This window comes from Ictidomys tridecemlineatus, chromosome 11 (genome assembly GCF_052094955.1).
Source record: "Ictidomys tridecemlineatus isolate mIctTri1 chromosome 11, mIctTri1.hap1, whole genome shotgun sequence".
NCBI lineage: Eukaryota > Metazoa > Chordata > Mammalia > Rodentia > Sciuridae > Ictidomys > Ictidomys tridecemlineatus.
The window spans coordinates 33,780,104-33,802,175 of record NC_135487.1 but is presented as its reverse complement, the minus strand read 5'-3'; the positions used below and the strand labels follow the sequence as shown (position 1 = coordinate 33,802,175).

Sequence of the window (22,072 nt, the reverse complement as noted above, 5' to 3'; positions counted from 1 at the left end):
ATGTGGAACAAGGTGTGCTTCTGGGTAGAAAGAGTTTAGCAGCAGAATCTCTAGTCTATGAATTTGTAGTGTCCCTATAGATTCACAGCACCTCAAAGAAAAGCACAAAACAAACAATAGCAACAACCAAAGCAAACAATATGTAGAAGTGAATGAACACCCAGTGCCTACTATTACATTCACAACACTAATTACCACAGAACAAGAATGGTGAGGCAGCAACTGCCAACAGAAAAAACAAAAATCATGAACTAGATCTGTGATTAAAGTAAAAAGCGGGTGCCAACCACATCATCCACAGCACTAATAACTGCAACAACATGAGTGATGGCAGCAGGAGTTATATAAACCAAATAGTTCTAAATTATGGTAAAAATACAGTTCATTAAGAGAAAAGAAAATGTAAGAGAAAAAAGTAATAGAAGAAAGTTTAGAATGTTCAAGGTGTGAATAGAGAGAGTGCAGTCAGTGATGGTTATAAGGAAAGAGGAAAATAGGAAAATAATGTAGAGGGAGAAAAAAAGAACAGGAGAATCTGGCTGATAGTAGGGAAAGAAAGGAGAGAAAGAGAAACAATCAAAAACCTTAACCCTAGGGCTGGGGTTGTGGCTGAGCGGTAGAGTGCTCGCCTAGCACATGTGAGACCCTGGGTTCAATCCTCAGCAACACTAAAAATAAAGTTAAAAATGAAAGGAAAAAAATGAGCTGGCACAGTAAGAACACACACACACACACACACACACACACACACACACACGAAAAAAAAAAAGATTCTTTTTTTTTTTTTTTGATACCGAGGATTGAACTTCGGGGCACAGTACCTCTGAGCTACATCTATAGCCCTCAACTTTTTATTTTGAGACAGAGTCTCACAAGTTGCTTAGGACCTTACTAAGTTGCTAAGACTAGTCTTGAACTTGTGATCCTCCAACCTCAGCCTCCCAAGTTGCTGGTATTAAAAGTGTGCACCATTGTGCCCACTGGAAAAAAAGATTCTTAGTGAAAAATAAAAATCTTTTCCACAGAAGTGGTCAAAACCATCAACAAGGATGGATGATCACTGCCTATGCCTGACTGTCCTTTCAGTTTCTTCTTGGGCTATGTACTAAGAGATATAGAACATGTCCATGCCAGAGCAAGGGCTGAGGGTTGTTAAGCCCTTACTCTTTTTGTTTTACTCACTCAGCTCCCAGCTGGAGTGGCCTAAAACTGAAGCTGATTAAAATAGCTCTCATTATTCCCTTCTTACCAGTAGAAGGTAGGACGGAATGGTAAGAACTGTCAATCAGAGTTTTGTCTAGACAGACCAGATGCATTCTGCTTGGTACACCCTAGACCATAAGGTAGGCACTTGCTGGGACAGTATGGCAATGCTTGCTTTGATCTTCTGCGTTCCCACAGCAGTAAACTGCAACGTGGCCTTTCAAGATGGCTCCTGTCAGCTTGCCAATTAAGAAATACAACACTGAGATTCAAATTCAATATTGGATAGTCAGAGTGTCTTAGAGACCCAGAAATTTGGGTACATTAAAAAAAGAAGAAAGAGTACACTGGAGCCAACTGACCTTGGCAGCAGCAATGATAGCAGCAGTGGTAGCAGCACTGGCACCAGAGAGGGAGGGGAACACAGAGAAAAAGATTTGGCATGGAAAAACCTGAGCTCAGAAAAGCAACCTGAATTTAGCTGATCCTGAGGGCTCCACTGTACACTGGGGCTTCAAAAGTGCTCTGTTTCTCAAGTAGCAGCAGAGAGCTGACTTACCATCTTGATGTGGCCAAGCTGCAGCTGCAGGGTGTGTTGATCTAATTTTTCCAGAGCAGATACCACCAACAATGTCCTTGAGGCTTGATTAGACCTAATCCCAACCAACTAGAACTCCCCTCCCAGAACTCTGCAGCAGCCTACTCTGGAAGTTCATCAATTTGGTCTTTTTTAGACAAAACTCCAACTGACAGTATTTCCCATTCCATCCCACCTCATACTGGTGAGAAGGGAAGCTGCAACTCATTTCAACCAGCTTTAGACCTGGGTTACTCATCTGGCAGCTCAGAAAGCAACACAAAAAGAAGGGGTTAACAACCCCCAGTCCTTGTTCTCACTGTCAGTACATAGCTCAAGAATAAACAGAAAGACAGTCAGATATAGACATTGACCATCCATTCTCATCAACTATTTTGACCACCTCAGTGGAAATGATTCATTCTTTTTTCCTTTTCAGCGGTATGTATGTGTGTGTGTGTTTTCTTGCTGTGCTGATTTGTTCACGGACATATACATACATTCATATTTGTTTCTTTTTCTCTCATTTTTAGCATTTTTTAAATGTAGTTATTTTTCCTTGCCTTATCTTTTGAGGGTTAGGATTTTTGGTTTGTATATTTTTGTTTTGTTTTATATTGTTTTCATTTGTTTGTTTCTCTTTCCCTCTTCTGCTAACAAATTCTACTATTCTCTTTTCCTCTCTTTCTTTACTTTGTTTCTATTTTTTCTTCTTTGAACTTATAACCATCACCTGCTACATCTCTTCTACATTCTCTCTGTTGACTTTTTGAAATTATAAACTCTTTCTACTTTCCTATCACATTTTTCTCTCTTAATTAAATTGTATTTTTACAATCTTTTAGAATTAATTGGTTATATAAATCCCACCCCCACAATTAAGGCTAATACAATCATTACTGCTGTGGATGACATAATTGACACCTATTGTTTGTTTTAAAGCCAGATCTAGTTCACAGTTATTATTTTTACTGTTGACAATTGCTCACCCCACCATTTTGTGTGTGTGTGTATAGTAATTAATGTTGAAGAAACTGGGTATTTAATTTAATGTTGTATATTGTTTACAATTGGTTGTTGCTATTGTTTTTTACCTCTTGTTTTGTGAGCTGCTAGAAACCTACAGGGACACTACAAGTTCACAGGGTAGAGACTTTGCTGTTCAACCACAAATTAATGACACCCAATCTTCAGTTATATTTCAATATAAATAATACAAGAGACAAAAACTCAAACTAACAACCAGATCCCAAGTGGAAACAGTTAGGGGTAGGCCCCTAGGTCTCAACTACAGATGTCCATTGCTACAGCAATAACAGAAAATTAACACAGAGGTTGTGGGAACCACACCTACAAGGGGGTCTCAATCCAGATAGCTCTAGGACACTTTGGCAAGTGAAGACTGTGCCCTAAAAAGGCCTACATAAGAGTGGAATAGATAATCCTTTCTAATAGATACATAAAACCCAACTAACATAAGAAATATAAAAAAACAAGGTAACACACCACCTCCTTAAGTTTTTAATTCACCAGAAACTGACCCCAAAGATATTGAAGTAGATAAAATATCAGATAAAGAATTCAAAAGAATTATTATAAAAATGGGGGGAAAAAAGAAAGAAATACAGCTCACTTTTCACTGAGCAGCCTCTGGATCAGCTAAGTTCAGTTTGCTTTTCTGATCTACAGGTTTTATTTATTTATTTATTTGTGGTGCTGGGATTGAACCCAGGGCCTTGTGCTTGACAGGCAAGCACTCTACCAACTGAGCTATATGCCCAGCCCCTGATCTACAGGTTTTTTTTTCTCTCCAAATTTATCCACTGTGTGTTTCTCTCTGCGTGTTATCATTCCCTTCTGTGTTTATCCAGTGTTGCTGCTGCTGCCTTAACAGGCTTGGATCCGACTAATTCTTGTTCTTTGTTTATTGGCTCAGAGCCTCTAAAGGACTCTGACTCTACAATATTGAATTTCAGTGAATTCCCTCTTACCCACCTCACTGAGAAGCAGTACTCCTGCTGTTTGAATCTTGAGCCATTAAATACACTTTTAAGTAAAAGAAGCTAATTTGAAAAGGCAAAATACCGTATGGTTTCAACTACGTGATATGGAAAAGGCAAAATTATAGACAGTAAAAGGATTGATGGATGCCAGGGGTTAGAGGGAGAGAAGTATTAATTGGCAGAGAATAGAGCAGTGAAGGCAGTGAAAATATTCTGTATGTTACTACAATGTTGAAAACATATCACTATACATTTGTCTAAATACACAGTTGTATATATAGGAACACATATAAAACATAAATACCACTAGTAAACCCTGATGTAAATAAGTGACCACCTGATAATGATGTACTAGTGTACATATCAATTATAACAAAAGTACCACTCTGGTGGGGGATATTAATAATGAGAAGCCTATATATGAGTGAGGGGGGCACGTGGTATATCTCTGTACAGTCTTTAGTTTTGCTTACAGGAAGGAAGGAAGGGAAGGAGAAAGAAAGGAAGAACTAGAGATGTCGGGAGGTATGGCTCAGCTGTACAGTACTTGCCAAACATGCATGAGGCCCTGGGTTTGAGCCTCAGAAACATTCATCAACCACAAAAAACAAACAAACAAAAAGAATTAGGAAATTTCCATTTCCAGATGGCTAAGTACCTATTGATTTGATCTTATTGAAGCTGAAAGCTGTTTATGCAGATATTTAATACTACATAAGCACTGAAATATATGGAATAATTAAAACCACTTTCAAATTATCAGACCTCATGTTATTCAACAGAGTTAAGACTTAAGAATGAAGTTAAAGTACTCTATGTGCATAATATGAAATGAATTTCATTCTGACATCATGTATAACAAATTAGAATAAATAATTGAATTAAAATAAAAGAGAAAAAAGCTATGTAAGCCCTAACGTTTGACTCAATAAAACTCCCCTCTTATAGAACAGAAATCTTATTCATTACTAACATTTTATTTGTTTATATAATATGTTGTTACATATAGGAACACATATAAAACATAAACACATGCTGGAGTAATAAGAATGGAAAATACAAGAGAATAGATTTAAATTCACTGTTCGTTTAAACCAATGTTCTCCTCCCAGAGAACAAGATTTTTCATTTAAAAGTTGTCAATTATTAATGAAATAACATAAAGGACCAAAAGTATTTCTGGAGGAAAAAAAAATCTTTCCTTTGTGTGTATGTCCTAACACACACTTCTCACAAAGGCTTTAGTCATATTGGGTCATGACCTTATTTTAACTTAATTTCTCTCTAAAGATTCTATCTCTGAGGCTGGGGTTGTGGCTCAGTGGTAGAGTGCTCACCTAGAATGGGCAGGGCCCAGGTTCAATCTTCAGCACCACATAAAAATAAAGATATTGTGTTGTGTCCATCTATACCTAAAAAATAAATATTATTTTTCTCTGAGGCTGGAGATGTGGCTCAAGTGGTAATGCGCTCGCCTGGCATGCATGGGGCCCTGGGTTCGATCCTCAGCACCATATAAAATAAAATAAAGATGTTGTGTCCACCGAAAACTGAAAAATAAATATTAAAAAAAAAAAAAAGATTCTATCTCCAAGTAGAGTCATAAGCTTAGGTGTTGAGGTTAGAATTTAAACATAGGAATTTTATGTATACTTCTGACCCTAACAAAGCTTAAGCACATATGGAATTTTCTTAGAACAAAAGTGATCATTTGTTCATTTCCTCAGTATTTTATTTATTTGTTTTCTCTTCCTTCCTGCTTCCCCCTCTCTCCCTTCCTTCCTTCTTTCCTTTATCCTTTATTTCTCTCTCTCCTTCCTTTCTTTTCTTCCTTCCTCCTTTCTTTCCTTTTACTTTAATATAGATATATGAGTAACATTATAATTTATCTGATTGAATTAAAAACGAGTGCTATTGGTCAATGGAACAGTTTCAGACAAAATATATTAACTTCTCGTGTTCAGTATTTTAAGTCAAATAAATGTCACTTGCAGCTCATTTAAGATTGAATACTACGTGCAGCACTCACAGCTATGTACTTCCCTATGGGTTGATGTATTCAACAAACAGGGTAGCCTTATACAAGTTCCACTTTCATCAAAATTGTTGGTCACATTTAAAAAAGACACTTTTTTACTTAATTTCTAACTGTTTTTCTTTTGGAAATTGATTTGCAGAAACTTATTTTTAATAACATTTTTATCTTTATATATGCTAGAAAAATCTTTATAGTTTATTTTTGATTTTTTAAGTTTGTCAAAAATATTAAATTATATTAAATTTAATTTAATAAAAATTATATTAAATATGCAAATAAATTAAAAAGAGTGAAGTTAAAGAGTCTCAGAATATCCTGTGGATGCAAATTTCAGGATGTATAAGATTTGAGAATATAATCTAATGTCAAATTTGATCTGTGAGGAACAATCAGTGCTGTCTTTCTCAATAGCTGGTTAAATATAGTCTAGAGCCATGTATTGGGTGTTTAATGTCAATTACTCCCCTCCCCTGGACTTTGTGCTGTTGATTGTTAAGATGACCCTAACTTTAATAAAGTTCTAAGCATGTTACACATGTTAACTCAAAAAATGGAGTTACAGTCCATGGATCCAGGCAGACTGAAAAGGCCAGGTGATGTTCTCAATCAAAGCCACTTGAATAGGGAAGAATTAGTCATAAACTCTAACTGCCAGGAATCTAAATAAAGAGATAATCATCTCAGAGAGGAACAGCCAATAGTAATTACTGCCTAGTACTCACATTACAGTTGTGAAACTATGTACAAAGTCAGACAAGCTAAATTTATTTCTATATGTTGAAAAGGTCAGGTCAGATGCATGCTGAGTTTTTATAAATTACAAAAGCAGGCGAAATTATATGACCTAATCCAGTGTTTGAGATGAGACCTTTCTTCCAAGGACAAAGTTCAGTTTCAGAATCCCTAGATTCTCGGGGTCCTGACAACTAATCCATATGCATTCTTTCTTTCTTTCTCCCTTCAAAGACTCAGTAAACTATGAGCAAGAAGATAAACCCAAGAGAAAGAGACCTATCTTATTCAGCTTGATACCAACCTGTTTCACAACTTCAATATCCCCAAAGAGAGGGTCCAGGTTTAGGTCGACAGTACTCATGAATTACCAAATCTGGGCAGCAATCTCTGAACAGCTTCCTATGGGTCTAAGTCTGTTACATTTCCATTAACACCAGGTTTAGAATTTCTATTACAAACAGTGTGTAGCAAAGAACAATGTAGCAATACAGCAGTCCCTTTAACAAAGCTGTTCTGGCTCCCATGGGACACAAGAATATGTCTAGACCAAATACATTGATAAATCCTCAAATGAAGTCTTTGCCTTTCGTGGAAGTAGTAATGTGGCTGAGTTCATGTAAACCTCATCATTTTTATATATTCCTCCGTCAGAGGCATGTAAATTGGTACTTACATTATCTGGAATGTATATTCCAGATGGAAGACAGTCTGAATGCATGAAGTCATGTGCTTTAGTTCCAATATGTAAAATCAATTTGAAACAAATATTCCTCTTATTTTTGTTTCCTCCTAGTCTAACGGGGAGAAAGTTAACCAGATTCCTTTCTGTGAGCCTTGATCCTTGGGCATGGTAGGATAAAATGTTACTGGACCTTCATTACATGGCCCAAGATACTGGAGCCATAACATGGTAGAAAACACTATATGGTGCTGAGGATCGAACCCAGGGCCTTACATTAACTTGACATTAGATTATATTCTCAAATCTTCTACATTCTGAAATTTGCATCCATAAGATATTCTGAGACTCTTTAACTTCACTTTTTTAAAAATTTATTTGCATATTTAATATAATTTTTATATATTAAATTTAATATAATTTAATAAAATCTTTTTGACAAACTTAAAAAATCAGGAATAAACTATAAAGATTTTTCTAGCATATATAAAGATATATCCTGGCCACTGACCCAGGATACATGTAGCCCCCAAATATGTACAAGTCTAAAAGGAATGTGAGAGGACAAGGGAAGAAGCTACTAAGAGTCAAAAGCAGACTGAACACATTCTTTTACAGAAAGAAAAAAAACCTCATAAACTCTTGTATGCTTCAATTAGTGATGTGACAATGTAATGTACTGAAGTGGCTTCTGTGGACACTCTTTCATCCAATCTTTCTTAACCTCCAAGCACTCACCTGTGTGGCCATGGAGTGGGGAGTGTGGTCGTGGTAGTGTAGGAGATGTGCTAGAAGTCACAATCAAGCTCTTGCGGTTACTTGTCCGACAACTGCAATGAAAGCAAAATGTCAGTTATAACAGGGACACCATGATCCCAGAGACCTTGAGTAGCTATGGAGGAACAAAAGAGTGACACTAGTATATGGGTTGAGCAGTATACCATTTTAAATGGACTTAGTCAGCAATTACTGCTTGTCCCAGTTATATTACATAATTTAGTGTGTTCCACCTTGCAATAAATTTTGTTGCTGCCTTGACTTTTGTCTTGTATTGCCATTGCGCTTTGCCAGTGTTTTGGTTTGCTTCTTAAACAAACAAGAAACTCTCTAAGGGTAACAACCATGTTTGAAATGATATCAAATGAAGAAAACCATGTGCACGCCTGTTATCCCAGCAGCTTGCAAGGCTGAGGTAGGAGAACTGCAAGTTTGAAGCCAGCCTCAGCAATTTAGCGAGGCTGTAAGAAACCCTGTCTCAAAATAAAAAATAAAAAGGGCTAGAGATGTGGTTCAATGTGGCTCTGTGGTTAAGTGCCCCTGGGAGGGAGGGAGGGAGGGAGGGAGGGAGGGAGGGAAGGAAGGAAGGAAGGAAGGAAGGAAGGAAGGAAGGAAGGAAGGAAGGAAGGAAGGAAGGAAGGAAGGAAGGAAGGGGAAAAGGCAATTTTATTTAGAAAATAAACAGAAGTTAAAATATTTTGTTATCAAGACTTGGGGCTCAGTGGTAAGGAACTTGCCTAGCATGTGTAAGGGCATGAGTTTAATCTCCAGCATGCATAAATAAATAAATCTCCTATCTCGTGAAATTAATGTTCTTGTCATAAGATACGGAAATATTAACTTAATCTATGAAATTTTAAATTATTATTTTTATAACAGCTTAATCAATAAAGTAAGTAATCTCATTTTATCATAAATTTCAGAACAGGCCTAGGTTTCTTCTACAAAACTGGTTTCTATCCCTCTAAAATCTGGAACAAGATAGGGATGTCCTCTCTCACCACTTCTATTCAACATAGTTCTTGAAACACTGGCCAGAGCAATTAGATAGGGAAAGAAATGAAAGGAATAACTATAGGAAAAGAAGAACTTAAACTTGCACTATTTGCTGACAATATGATTCTATATTTAGAAGACCCAAGAAACTTCTAGAACTACTAAATGAATTCAGCAAAGTGGCAGGATATAAAATCAACTCCCATAAATCAAAGGCATTTCTGTATATCAGTGGCAAATCCTCTGAAAAGGAAATGAGGAAAACTACCCCATTCACAATATCCTCAAAAAATAAAAAATAAAATACTTGGGAATCAACCTAACAAAAGAGGTGAAAGATCTTTACAATGAAAACTACAGAACCCTAAAGAGACAAATAAAAGAAGACATTAGAAGATGGAAAGATCTACCTTGCTCATGGGTAGGCAGAATTAATATTATTAAAAATGACCATACTACCAAAAGCACTATACAGGTTCAATGCAATTCTGATCAAAATCCCAATGGCATTCCTCATAGAAATAGAAAAAGCAATCATGAAATTCATCTGGAAAAATGAGAGACCCAAAATAGCTAAAGCAATTCTAAGCAGGAAGAGTGAAACAGGTAGTATCGCTATACCAGACCTTAAACTATACTACAGAGTAATGGCACCAAAACAGGCTAGTAGATCAATGGTTCAGAATAGAGGACACAGAGACTAACCCACAAAAAATGAAATTGAATCCCTATCTCTCACCATGCATAAAAGTTAACTCAAAATGGATCAAGGATCTAGGAATTAAACCAGAGACTCTGTGTCTAATAGAAAAAAAGTAGGCCCTAATCTCCATCACGTGGGGCTAGGCCCCAACTTCCTTAATAAGATGCCTATAGCACAAGAATTAAAACCAAGAATCAACAAATGGGATGGATTCAAACTAAAAAGTTTTTTTCTCAGCAAGAGAAATAATATGTGAGGTGAATAGGGAGCCTTCATCCTGGGAACAAATTTTTACCCCTCACACATCAGATAGAGCTCCAATTTCTAGGGTAAATAAAGAACTCAAAAAGCTAAACACCAAAAAAACAAATAACCCAATCAACAAATGGGCCAAGGACCTGAACAGACACTTCTCAGAAGAGGATATACAATCAATCAACAAATATACCAAAAAATGCTCATCATCTCTAGCAATCAGAGAAATGCAACTTAAAACTACTCTAAGATACCATCTCCCTCCAGTAAAAATGGCAGCCATGATGAAGACAAAGAACAATAAGTGCTGGTGAGGATGTGGGGAAAAAGGTACACTCATACACTGCTGGTGGGACTGCAAATTGGTGCAGCCAATATGGAAAACAGTATGGAGATCCCTTGGTAAGCTGGGAATGAAACCACCATTTGACCCAGCTATTCCCCTTCTTGGACTATACCCAAATGACCTAAAAACAGCATACTACAGGGACATAGCCACATCAATGTTTATAGCAGCACAATTCACAATAGCTAGACTGTGGAGCCAACCTAGATGCCCTTCAATGGGTGAATGGATAAAAAAAATGTGGCATATATACACAATGGAATATTACTCAGCACTAAAAAAATAATAAGATCTTGCCATTTGCAGGGAAATGGATGGCATTAGAGCAGATTATGCTAAATGAAGTTAGCCAATCCCCCCAAAAAATGTCGAATGTCTTCTCTGATATAAGGAGGGTAACTCAAAATGGGATAGGGAGAAAGAGTAGGGTAAGAAAATTACCTCTACTAAGGAAGAGGAGTGGGAAAGAAAGGGAGGGAGAAGGGAAATTGCATGGATGGTGGAAGGAGACCCTCATCGTTATACAAAACACATGTATGAAGATGTGAGAAAAAAACGAGAGAGAGAATAGCATTACCTTAGATTAGGTAGAGAGAAGTGATTGGAGGGGAGGGGAGGAAAGGAGATGGAGGGATAGGAAGGATAGTAGAATGAAACAGACATTAATATTACTGTGTGTATATATGTGATTGCATGACCAATATGATTGCAACCGGTACACTCAGAAAAATGAGAAATTATATCCCACCTGAATCAAATGTATGAATGTCAAGGTCATTGTATTGTCATGTGTAACTAATTAAAACAAATTAAAAAAAAACACAAAAAAACTGGTTTCTATTACATGTTAATAAAGTTTTTTTTCCTGTGGTTGGAGAAAAACAGATCATGCAAGATGTTACTGAAATTTGTGCATGAACTTATTTAAAAATCAGCCTATATTTTAAAGATTATTTATAATTCATCCATATAAATATTTATTGAACATCTCCTATGCACAAGGCACTGTTGTAGGTGCTGGGAACCAGGAGGAAATAAGAGAAAGACTGTCCTTATAACTAGAGTGAATAGTGCCAGAGGAAAAGAAGGAAAAATGAGAGAGCAGGGCCGAGGTTGTAGCTCAGCAGTAGAGCATGTCACTTAGCACGTGTGAAGCCCTGGGTTTGATCCTCAGCATCATAAATAAATAAATAAATGAATGAATGAATGAATGAATGAATGAATGAATGAATGAATGAATAAATAAATAAAATAAAGGTGTTGTGTCCATCCACAACTAAAAAATAAAAAAAGAAAAAAAAATGACAGAGTACGTAGTAAAAGAGAGAGAGGGAGAAGCAGGGAATAGAAAGAAGGGGAAAAGAAGGAAATAAGAGACAGGAATGGGATTGGAAGCAGTGGTAGTCAGGAAAGTCTTGACCAGGAGATGACATTTGATCAAAAATCTTAATGACTGAAGGACTGCCACATAACAAGAGCTGGGAGGCAGAGGGAAAGGCAAAGATTAAGGTACTGAGATAAGAACAAATTTGGTATGTTCAAGAAGGAGTGAAGAGGTCAAGAGTGGGTGGTAGAAAATGGGAAAAGAAGTAGGTCATGAAAGCTATCAGGAAGGTCACAGCCAGATCCTGTAAGGAATGAAGAATTATTGAAAATGTGGCAAAAACCTACCAGAAGGATTGAGATCAATTTCAAGAAAGAGATTATGATTAGAATTGATAACACAGCTTCCCTTAAGAAATCACCATGAGGAATCCACATTCCTAATTACCATGATCATCATCCTTAAATGTCCAAGGCCATTTTCAAACTTGACAGTCTCCTCCCATTCCTGGATCTTTCAGAAAAGCTTATATTGTGCCTCCTTGAACCACATCATCAGCAAACTCCCTGTATTCTCAATTTCTCCCCTCCCCTTCTTTCCCCTCACTACCCTACCCCACTGCTCCTTTCCCTGGGGATTGAACCCAGGGGCACTTCACCACTGAGCTATATCCCAGCCCTCCACTTTTAAAATTTTTTTTATTTTGAGACAGGGTCTTGCTAAAGTTGGCCTTGAACTTGTGATCCTTCTGCCTCAGCCTCCCAAGTTGCTGGGATTACAGGCATGTGCCACAGCACCCAGCTCTTAATTTATTTTCTGAAGGTTCATTTTAAATTCTAGTTCTAAATGAAGTCTTGCTATTCTCCAAGAACTATATCACCCTTTTATGATGTCCTTAGGAGGTAGTAAGATTTTGTTTGTTGTTGGATTTCATAAAACACATTATGCATCTAGTGAAATCCAAACCCTTTAAAACCCAACTGTCCATCCAGTTTGCACCTGAATCCATAGAATGAGGTTAATTATATTTATAGCGACAAATATCAAGTGGGTTCTTGTTACCACTAGCCAACCTTACTATATATACCTAGTAATGTGTTTATGCCCTCTCCAAGAAAACTAATTCACATCTTCTCCTCAAACCTTTAATTCCCTCTCCCAAATCTCACCATTTGCTATCTCTAGTTTTTATTTAACTGGGAGGAAAAAAAAACATCATAAAGCACTACTACATACTCCTCTTATAAAAATCTTCTAGCCCACCTACTCTGTATGCTCTCCTTTCCTATCTGAAATAAAAGTAGGAAAGATCTAATTCAACTCCACTCATGTCCCTATTCAATCTTCCCCCACTGCCTCTTGTACCACTGCCTCCTGGATCATTTATATCATCATAAAGATGTGCTGACGTTTATTCCATTTAAAACAAAAGGAGAAGAACTTGCATAGGTAACCCCATCCCCCTTTATATTTGCTCACTTCTTTGGTTCTCCTATTTAGGAAAAATCCCATATAGGAGCCTTTGCTTTGTGTCTTGTCTTCTTAATTTCACAGTTTCTCTTTACCCCACTCTAGACACAAATTCCCATCTTGCCTTTGAAACTAATGGTATCAAGATCAATACTAGCAGCGGTTAATTCTCAGTCCTCATATTTTTTTAAATGTATGTAAATCTTGACCTTTATTATATTTTAAAATTTTTAAATTAGTTCTAATTAGTTATACATGATAGTAGAATGCATTTGGAAATATCAAAAATAAATAGATTATAACATCTCATTCTTCTGGTTGTACATGATATAGAGTTACACAGGTCATGTAATCATATATGCACACAGGGTAGTCTTTATCTTATGTAAACTTATCATTTGACAAACATAACTCCTTTCTTTAAAATTCATATTCTACCCATATAAAAACATCACAAATGATAGACAGAATATTTCTAGTAACCAGGAAAGTTCCCTGTGTCTCTTTCCACTCACTGCCCACACCTCCCCCCAACCACTTTCTTTTATTACCACGTCTTAATTTTGTTTGCTGTTGGATTTCATATAAATGCAATTATATACTGTATGCCTGCTTCTTTCGTTCCTAAAGTCTGTGTGATTCTTCATGAGACTCTTTTTTATTTAGTTTCAAGACAAGGTGCTTTCCTAGGTTTCCTTTTCTCTCAGTAGCAGTTCATTTTTCATTTTCTTTTCCTGCTTCCTTCTCTTCTTGACCGCTAAATGACTTGATGCTATGAGGGCTCAGGTCTGAAATATAATTTCTTCTTTTCTTAACACTCACTCCCTGAATGACGAGGTGTTTTTTTGTTTGTTTGTTTTGTTTTTGTTTTTTTGGTTTCATAACTTTCAAAACCATGTGGATGCTGATGATATACAGCATTTCATGGCTAGCTCTTTGCTCTTTCTTTAGTGCAAACTTCATATCCAAGTGCCTTCTTGACATTTCCACCTGGATGTGTAAAAGGCAGCTCAAGTAACATTTCCAAAATAGAACTCCTGAATTTCCTCTAATACCTGCTACCCTTCCCTTGTATCTGTCTCATGACGTGATATCACCATTCATCCTAATGCTCTGGTAAACCCCACATATCTTCACTGATTCTTGTCTTTTTCTGAAACCCACAACCAAAACAAGCAGCAATTTCTGTTGCTTCAAAATATATCCTGAGACTAGGGGTTGGGTTGTGGCTCAGTGGTAGAGCACTCATCTAGCAAGTATGAAGCACTGGGTTTGATCCTCAGCTCTACATAAACATAAATAAATCAAATAAAGGTATATATATGTATATATCCTGAGACTAAACAATTCTCATTACCTCCATCCCTGTTACTACCCCAGCCTGTAGAGCATTTGTGAATGGAATGATCTTTCTCTTTCCACTCATCTCTTCTTTGAATAAAGTAAAATCACTTTCTCATTGGTATTCCTGTTTTCACTCTTGTCCCTCTACTATCTAGTAAACCAAAGAAAAACCTGAAAAATATTTGGACACCAGGAAATAAGCAATGCAGAAGGGAGACTGCTAAGAGAAGGGAATCAAGGCAAGTCTCATGATTACTTAGGCTTATTATCTGGAGCAACTTCCCAGCAACAGCACAGGGAGGAATAACCCTACATATAGAGCCTCATGATCTCTCTAAGCTAAAGAGACTAGAGTTGAGAATCCAGGGAGGCTGAAGCAACTAGGAATTTCAGGACAGAATGCCAAAGAGAAGAAATCTATAGCAAATGGAAAGTGTGACACAGTAAGCTCTGGAGATCTGCACAGGGTTTCCCTAAAGTTTTATGCTGAGTACTAATCAATGCTAGGGGAAGAAACACCCAGGAAAAAGAACTGGTGGAACACTCCCTCCTGGTGCTTACACTAGGCTGGGACTAGACAAAGGTGAAACCTTATGATTCAGAGGATATTGGGTAGCGTACTCAGAAGTATTTTCTTTTTTTTTTTTTTTAAAGATAGAGAGATAATTTTTTAAATATTTTTTAGTTTTCGGCAGACACAACATCTTTGTTTGTATGTGGTGCTGAGGGTCAAACCCGGGCCACATGCATGCCAGGCGAGCGCGCTACCGCTTGAGCTACATCCCCAGCCCCTTGGAAGTATTTTCTTAGAAGCAAGGAAAAATTACCCCAAATGCTGTGCTGGACTCACATAAGCTAGCTTGAAAGTAATCCTCAAAAACATCGAACTATTTCCAAGAAATATAACTGTAAGCCAGAAGAAAGTTTGAAAGGAATACAAAAATATGCAGCATATAAGGTAAAATTCAATTTTGCTATATAATACAAACCTATGAGGCATAAAAAAAAGTAGAAAAATAGGATCCAAAGTTGGGGGAAGATTAATAAACTGAGAGGATACAGATGATAGAATTAGTAGGTAGAACATCAAAGTCATTACTATATCCATGTTTTCAGAAAGGTAGGGGAAAAGAAAACATGACCATGCTAAGGAGAGATTATAGAAGATATATTTAAAGCACTGAACTTCCTGAGATTAGAGATGAATTAAATTGGATGGCATTAACAGGAGATTAGATACCAAAGAAGCAAAGATTAGTCAACTTGAAGAAACGGCAAGAGAAAATATATGAAATAAAACTCATAAAGGAATTTTTAAATGGAAAGAATATTTTTTGGTAACAGCCATACTAACAGGAATGAAGTGATAGATCTAAGTTTTTATTTGCATTACCCTGATGACTAACCATATTGAACACCTTTTCATATCACTTTTGGGTATTTTTTATGCCTTCTTTGAGAAATATCTTTTCAGGTCTTTTGCCTATTTTTAAGTTGAGTAGTTTGAGTTCTTTAGAAATTTTGGATTAGCCCGTTATCAGATATACATTTTGCAAATATTTTTTTAATTTATAGTTGTAGATGGACAACATGCCTTTATTTTATTTGTTTATTTTTTATGTGGTGCTAAGGATCAAACCTAGTGCCTCACACATGCTAGGAAAGTGCTCTGCTACTGAGCTACAGTCCAAGCCCTGCAAATATATTTTTCTTAATAACTTTATTTATTTATTTTTATGTAGCGCTAAGGATTGAACCCAGTGCCTCACATGTGCAAGGCAGGCACTCTACTATTGAGCTACAGCCCCAGCCCCCTACAAATATTTTTTCCCAGTCTGTAGGATACTGTTTCATTTTGTTTATTATTTCCTCCACTATGCAGAAGCTTTTTAATTTAATGTAATCCCATTTATTTAGTTTTTCTTTTGTGGCCTGAGCTTTGGTGTGTTATCCAAAAAGTCACTGCAAAGCCAATTTTTTTCATATATATTTGTTAATAGCTTTAATTTTATTTATTTATATGTGTTACTGAGGATCAAACCCAGGGCCTCACACACATCAGGTGAGTGCTCTACCACTGAGCCACAATCCCAACCCCACTGCAAAGCCAATTTATAGGAGCTTTCCCACTATGTTCTCTTCTATGAAGTCTATGTGTTCTGGCTACCTATTTAGGAGTTTTATTCATTTTGAGATGATTTTTGAATAATGGTATAACACAGAGGCCAATTTCACTCTTTTGCATGTCAAAATTCAGTTCTTCCCACATTACTTATTAAAGACAAAAAAATGTTTTCAAGGGTTTGGAGAAAAGGGCACTCTAGTATACTAGAAATGTAGACTGAACAGTCATCATGGAAAACAGTATGTAAGTTTCTAAACCAATTAAAATGTATCTACCATTTGACCCAACACTCCCTCCTCCTAAATTACTACCTCATTCTCAATTCCTGCAGTTCCATGTCCATTTTATCATTATTCCCAATATCTAAGTGTACAAACATACAATGGAATAATATTCAACCCTAAAAAAAGAATGAGATCTTGCTATTTATTATAACACGGATGAGCATGGAGAACACTACATTAAGTGAAAAAAGTCAGACACATGAAGAAAAATATTGCATGATTTCACTTATATGTGGAATCTGAAAAAAAAAACAGATATTGGGCTGGGATCATAGCTCAGTGGTAGAATACTTGCCTAGCATGTGTGAGGCACTAGGTTTGATCCTCAGCACCACATAAAAATAAATAAATAAAATAAAGGTATTGTGTCCATCAAAGAAAGACAAAAAGAAAGAAAGAAAGAATGGACGGACACAGCAATGAACACAACATTACAACAGTAAGGATGGGATGGGATAGGGGAAGGAAATCAAGAAATGTAGATCAGAGAATACAAAGTAGCAGATGTGTAGGATGATTAAATCTAGAGATCTAATGTACAGCATGAGGATTATACATAATAAAACTGTACTATATATGGGCTTTATATTAAATGAGTAGATTTTAGCTGTTCTTGCTGCAGAAAAAAAAAAGACAACAAACAATGGGTAACCATGTGAAATGGTGGATATGTTAATTTGCTTGACAAAAGTTACCTATTTACTATTTTTTATGTATTCTCATAACATCATATTGTATATCTTAAATATGCATAATAAAAATGTTGAAAGGAAAGAGAATTAGTGAGCTGCGGAACAACTTTAAGCAGACACTATTTGTAATTAGAAATTAGAATCCTTGAAAGAGAATAGGAAAAGACAAAAGGTCGGGTTTTTTGTTTGTTTGTTTTTAAAGAAATAGTTGCCCAAAGATTTCCAATTTAATGACAACTAAAACCTGCAAATCCTAGAGGCTTAATAAACCTTAAGTACAAGACATATGAAGAAAAGTAAGCCAAAGCACATCATAATCAAGTTTCTTAAAACCAGTAATAGAGAGAAAATCTTAAGAGCAAACAGAAAAATTACATATCACAGAAGAAACAAAGAAAATGACATTACTTTTTTTAAAAAAAAATGCAAGACAGAAGACAATGAAAATCACTTAAGTATTGAACCTAGACTTCAATACCAAGCAAAAATATCTTTGAAAATCACAGTCAAAATAAAGACTTTTCCAGACACACAAAAGCTCTAATAATTCATTATCAGTAGGCCACCATCACCAGAAACCCTTTAGAAGAAAATGATACCAGGTGGAAATCTGGAAATCTTTCCTTGGATACAAAGGAAGGAAAGGCACCAGAAATGGTAAATATGTACATAAATAGAAATTTCTTGGGGTTTTGTTTTGTTTTTGTAGTACGAGGGACTGAACCCATAGCCTCACACAACTTAGGCAAGTGCTCTACCACTGAGTTACATCCCTAGCCCTTTGTTTGTTTTCCTTTTAAATTTTATTTTGAGTTAGAGTCTCCTAAATTGCCTGGACTGGCCTTGAACTTGCTATCCTCCTGCCTCAACTCCTGAGTAGTGAGGATTACAGGTTTTGTTTTAACTTTTTAATTCTTTCTAAAGTAGGGCTGAGGATGTAGCTCAGTGACAGAACACTTGCTTGCATGCATGAGCCACTGGGTTCAATCCCTAGTACCACAAAAATTTTATAACAAACAAACAAACAACTCTTGAAAGGGTAATTTTGCAGGTGCAGTGATAGTGCACACCCACACCTCTAGACCCAGATACTTGAGAGGCTGAGGCAAGAGGATTTCAAATTCAAGGCCAATCTTAATCTCAAAATAAGAATAAAAAAGGACTGGGGACATAGGCTCAGTGGTAGAGCACCCCTGGGTTAAATCCCCAGTACCACATAGAAAAATAAGTTTTTAAAGTATAATTAATTTTTTAAAAAATATAATTTACTGGGTTGGGGCTGTAGCTCAGTAGTAGAGTGCCTGCCTCACACATGTGAGACACTGGGTTTGATCCTCAGCACCACATAAAAATAAAGATATTGTTGTGACCATCTACAACTAAAAAAAAAAAAAATACAAAAAAAGATGCAGTTTCACATATATATATAAACTTACTATGGAGTTTATAGCACCAAGCCTGGGAGGAAAGAAATGGAAGTATGCTGTTTAAAGCTCTTATATTAAATATAGGAAGTATGGTATTAATTGAAGGTAATCTGTGGGAAGTTAAAATTTTATTATAAATTAAAGCAACTACTGAAAAAAGAAGAAAAATATAGTTAATCCAATAAAGTAAATCAAGTGAAATCATTAAAAACGGTCCAAGAAATCAGAAAAAGAAAAGAACAAATATAGTTGGGCTAAATAGAAACCAAATAGCAAGATAATAGATGTAAACCCTTAAAAGATATTCCTTTTAAAAAAATATTAATGCTGCTCAAGAGTTGGTAGCTTCCTCCTATTACACAGTAATAGACATTTGTCATATCTTACCAGATCTTTAGTATCTCGGATTTATCAGACATCTAGTAAAATATGACAAATGTCTATTACTGTGTAGTCACTATGTAATGACTATGTGGGGACAGAACTGGACCATGTTAAGTGGTTTACTGTATTCACGCCAATAACTGCATTAAATACAATTGTTCTAAATATAGGCAATTAAGACAAAGATTATGAGATTGAACAAAATAATGGGACATAACTGTGGTTTTTTATTATTTGTGACAGCCAAACATTGAAAACCACTCCAAATGTACGTGGACAAGTAAATAATAAACAAATCATTGGACACAAACCATTCCACACAATGTAATACCACTTATCAATATCAAGGAATAAACTACTGATTTCACTCAACAGATGAATCTCAAAAATAGTTATGCCAAAATCAAGAAAGCCATGTAGAAAAGAGTATATATCATATGATTTCACTTACACAAAGTTCTAGAAAATGCTAACTAATCTGTAGTGACAGACTAGTAATTGCCTAAACAGAGGCGGGAATGGATTTTAAAGTCTGAGGGAACATTTGAGAGTTACAGACATGTTTATATAATCTTTATGCTCGTTATCAAAATCATATGCTTAATGACTATCATTGTTTTGGAAATGTATATGTATGCCAAAACTCATCAGACTATATAGTTAAAACATGTAGAGTCTACTAGGGTTCAATCATACCTCAATAAAACCACAATTTTTTACCTTTTTATTAAGTAATATCATGTCACTTTTCCACTTAGAATTCTCCCAATCTCACTCAGTAAAACACAGCTCTCGTGATGTTCTTCAAGGTGTTGTCATATGGTCTGGGTCTCTGCCACCCCTCCCACTGTAGCTCACTTTTCAGCCACACTGGGCTCACTTTTCTTGGAACAAGCCTTTCTGTCTAGAGCCTTACAACTGATATTCCCTTTGCTTAGAATGTTTTCATCAGAGAGCCTCAGGGCCTGGTCCCTCAAGTTCTTTAGGTCTTTGCTCAAGTATGATTTCAGAGACTTCCCCCCTCTGACCATTTTATTTAAAACTGTAACTCTTCCTCAAACATGCCCCCCTATCCTGATATATTTATCTCCGCAGTATTTGCCATCATCTAACACGCTATGTATCTTACACTTTCATTTTGTTGTCTCTCTTCCCATTACAATCTGAACTCTATTAAGGCAGGGACTTCTGTTTAATGTGTTGACTGTTGTGTTCCCAATGATTACAACACTGCCTGGCACATGGTGGGCTCCTGATAAATATCTGTCACAAGGATTAAAATAAAGAAGATACCTGGCACATATAAGTCATATCAAACTATTATATTCTAAACTCATTGTGTATGAAAGTGTAAATCCCTTAAAACTTCAAGGATAGACAATTGATTCCAACTTCATTTGCCACGATCTTATTAAAACTTTAAAATAAATTAAAATAAATCCGAGATACTAAAGATCATATTTCTAGTTCACATGCCTCATGAAGGTACACATAATCTCACTTGGCAAATTTGTGACAGCTGCTCTGGGAAGGGGGAAAAAAAGGTCAGACACTCTGATACAGATGCCATGACTCAGCTGAGATCCAAAACAAGTAACTGGCTAATGCATTTCAATGGGCTCTGGTCATTTTCTCAGGATCCTAAAAGATAAAGGTTAAGCCTTCATTCATTCATCATAGGAAGATAAAAGTACTGGGTGGGTGTCCAGTCAGGGAGGTAACCTGGAAGTCCCTGAGCTAATGCTCTGCTGCCAATTGCAAAGATTTGGTTTTTCAGAGTGAGGCCTAACATTTTCTCTCTTCTTTCAGGTCTCTCCATGGCCACCTCAGTGAATAGCGGGAGTAAGGGCTGAAGCACACTGTACAATCTCTGCACTGCTGAATTGATATAATAAGGACTTAAAAGCTGCTTTTGCTAAAAGCACTGACTCTTCACTTGGGCATGCAGGTACCCAAATGGGTAGTTAAATTTAGCTTGGCATCTCTGTCTCCTTTTGCTATCTTAACCCATTAAGTCCCCAAATTTCAAAGTTACCATAGAGGGTATAAATATTGTGCAATTTAAGTTTCCATATGTGTTCCATACATGATATAATGGAACAAAATGGATTGAACTTTAGAGCAGGTTCAACTTTGCACATAGGGAGGTTAATCATTATTAAGTTGGAAATACAAGGTAGATTAGTCCTAAATTAACCTAATCACTCTCCTCCCCATTCAAGGCTGAAGGTAGGAAGATAAGAGCAACTAAGATATTTTCAAGATTATAGGAACATCATAATAAACAGGTTATCAACCACCAGCTTTTTTTCTCTCATATTTTCTGTTGGTGCATTACAGTTGTTCATAACCGTACAGTTGTACAAACTGTGGGATTTGTTGTTACATATTCATATATGCACATGACATAAATTTGGCCAATAACATTACCCTGTATTTCCCCGTTCCCTCTCCTCCTCTCTCTCCCTGGGCCCTTTCCTCTACTCCACTGATTTCCCTTTGATTTTCATGAAACTTCCACACACACCTTTCTTGTCCTTTTTCCTTTATAGCTTCCACATAAGAGATAAAACATGTGACCCTTGACCTTCTGAGTTTGGCTTATTTTGCTTAACATAATGGTCTTCAGTACATCAATTTTCCTTCAAGTGACATCATTTCATTCTTCTTTATGGATGATTAAAACTCCATTGTGTGTGTGTGTGTGTGT

At 36.3% G+C, this 22,072-nt stretch overlaps 1 protein-coding gene across 12 annotated transcripts in view; it reads right to left on the bottom strand.

Annotated features, from left to right (window-relative positions):
• The window catches only part of Mast2 (microtubule associated serine/threonine kinase 2), a 185,771-nt gene that overhangs the window by 50,392 nt on the left and 113,307 nt on the right, over positions 1-22,072 (bottom strand). For all 12 annotated transcript variants that reach the window (XM_005317979.5, XM_013364009.4, XM_013364017.4 and 9 more), the window contains one exon: positions 7,974-8,065. In XM_005317979.5, coding sequence (XP_005318036.2) covers positions 7,974-8,065 — 92 coding nt within the window. The remainder of the gene's footprint in view (positions 1-7,973; positions 8,066-22,072) is intronic.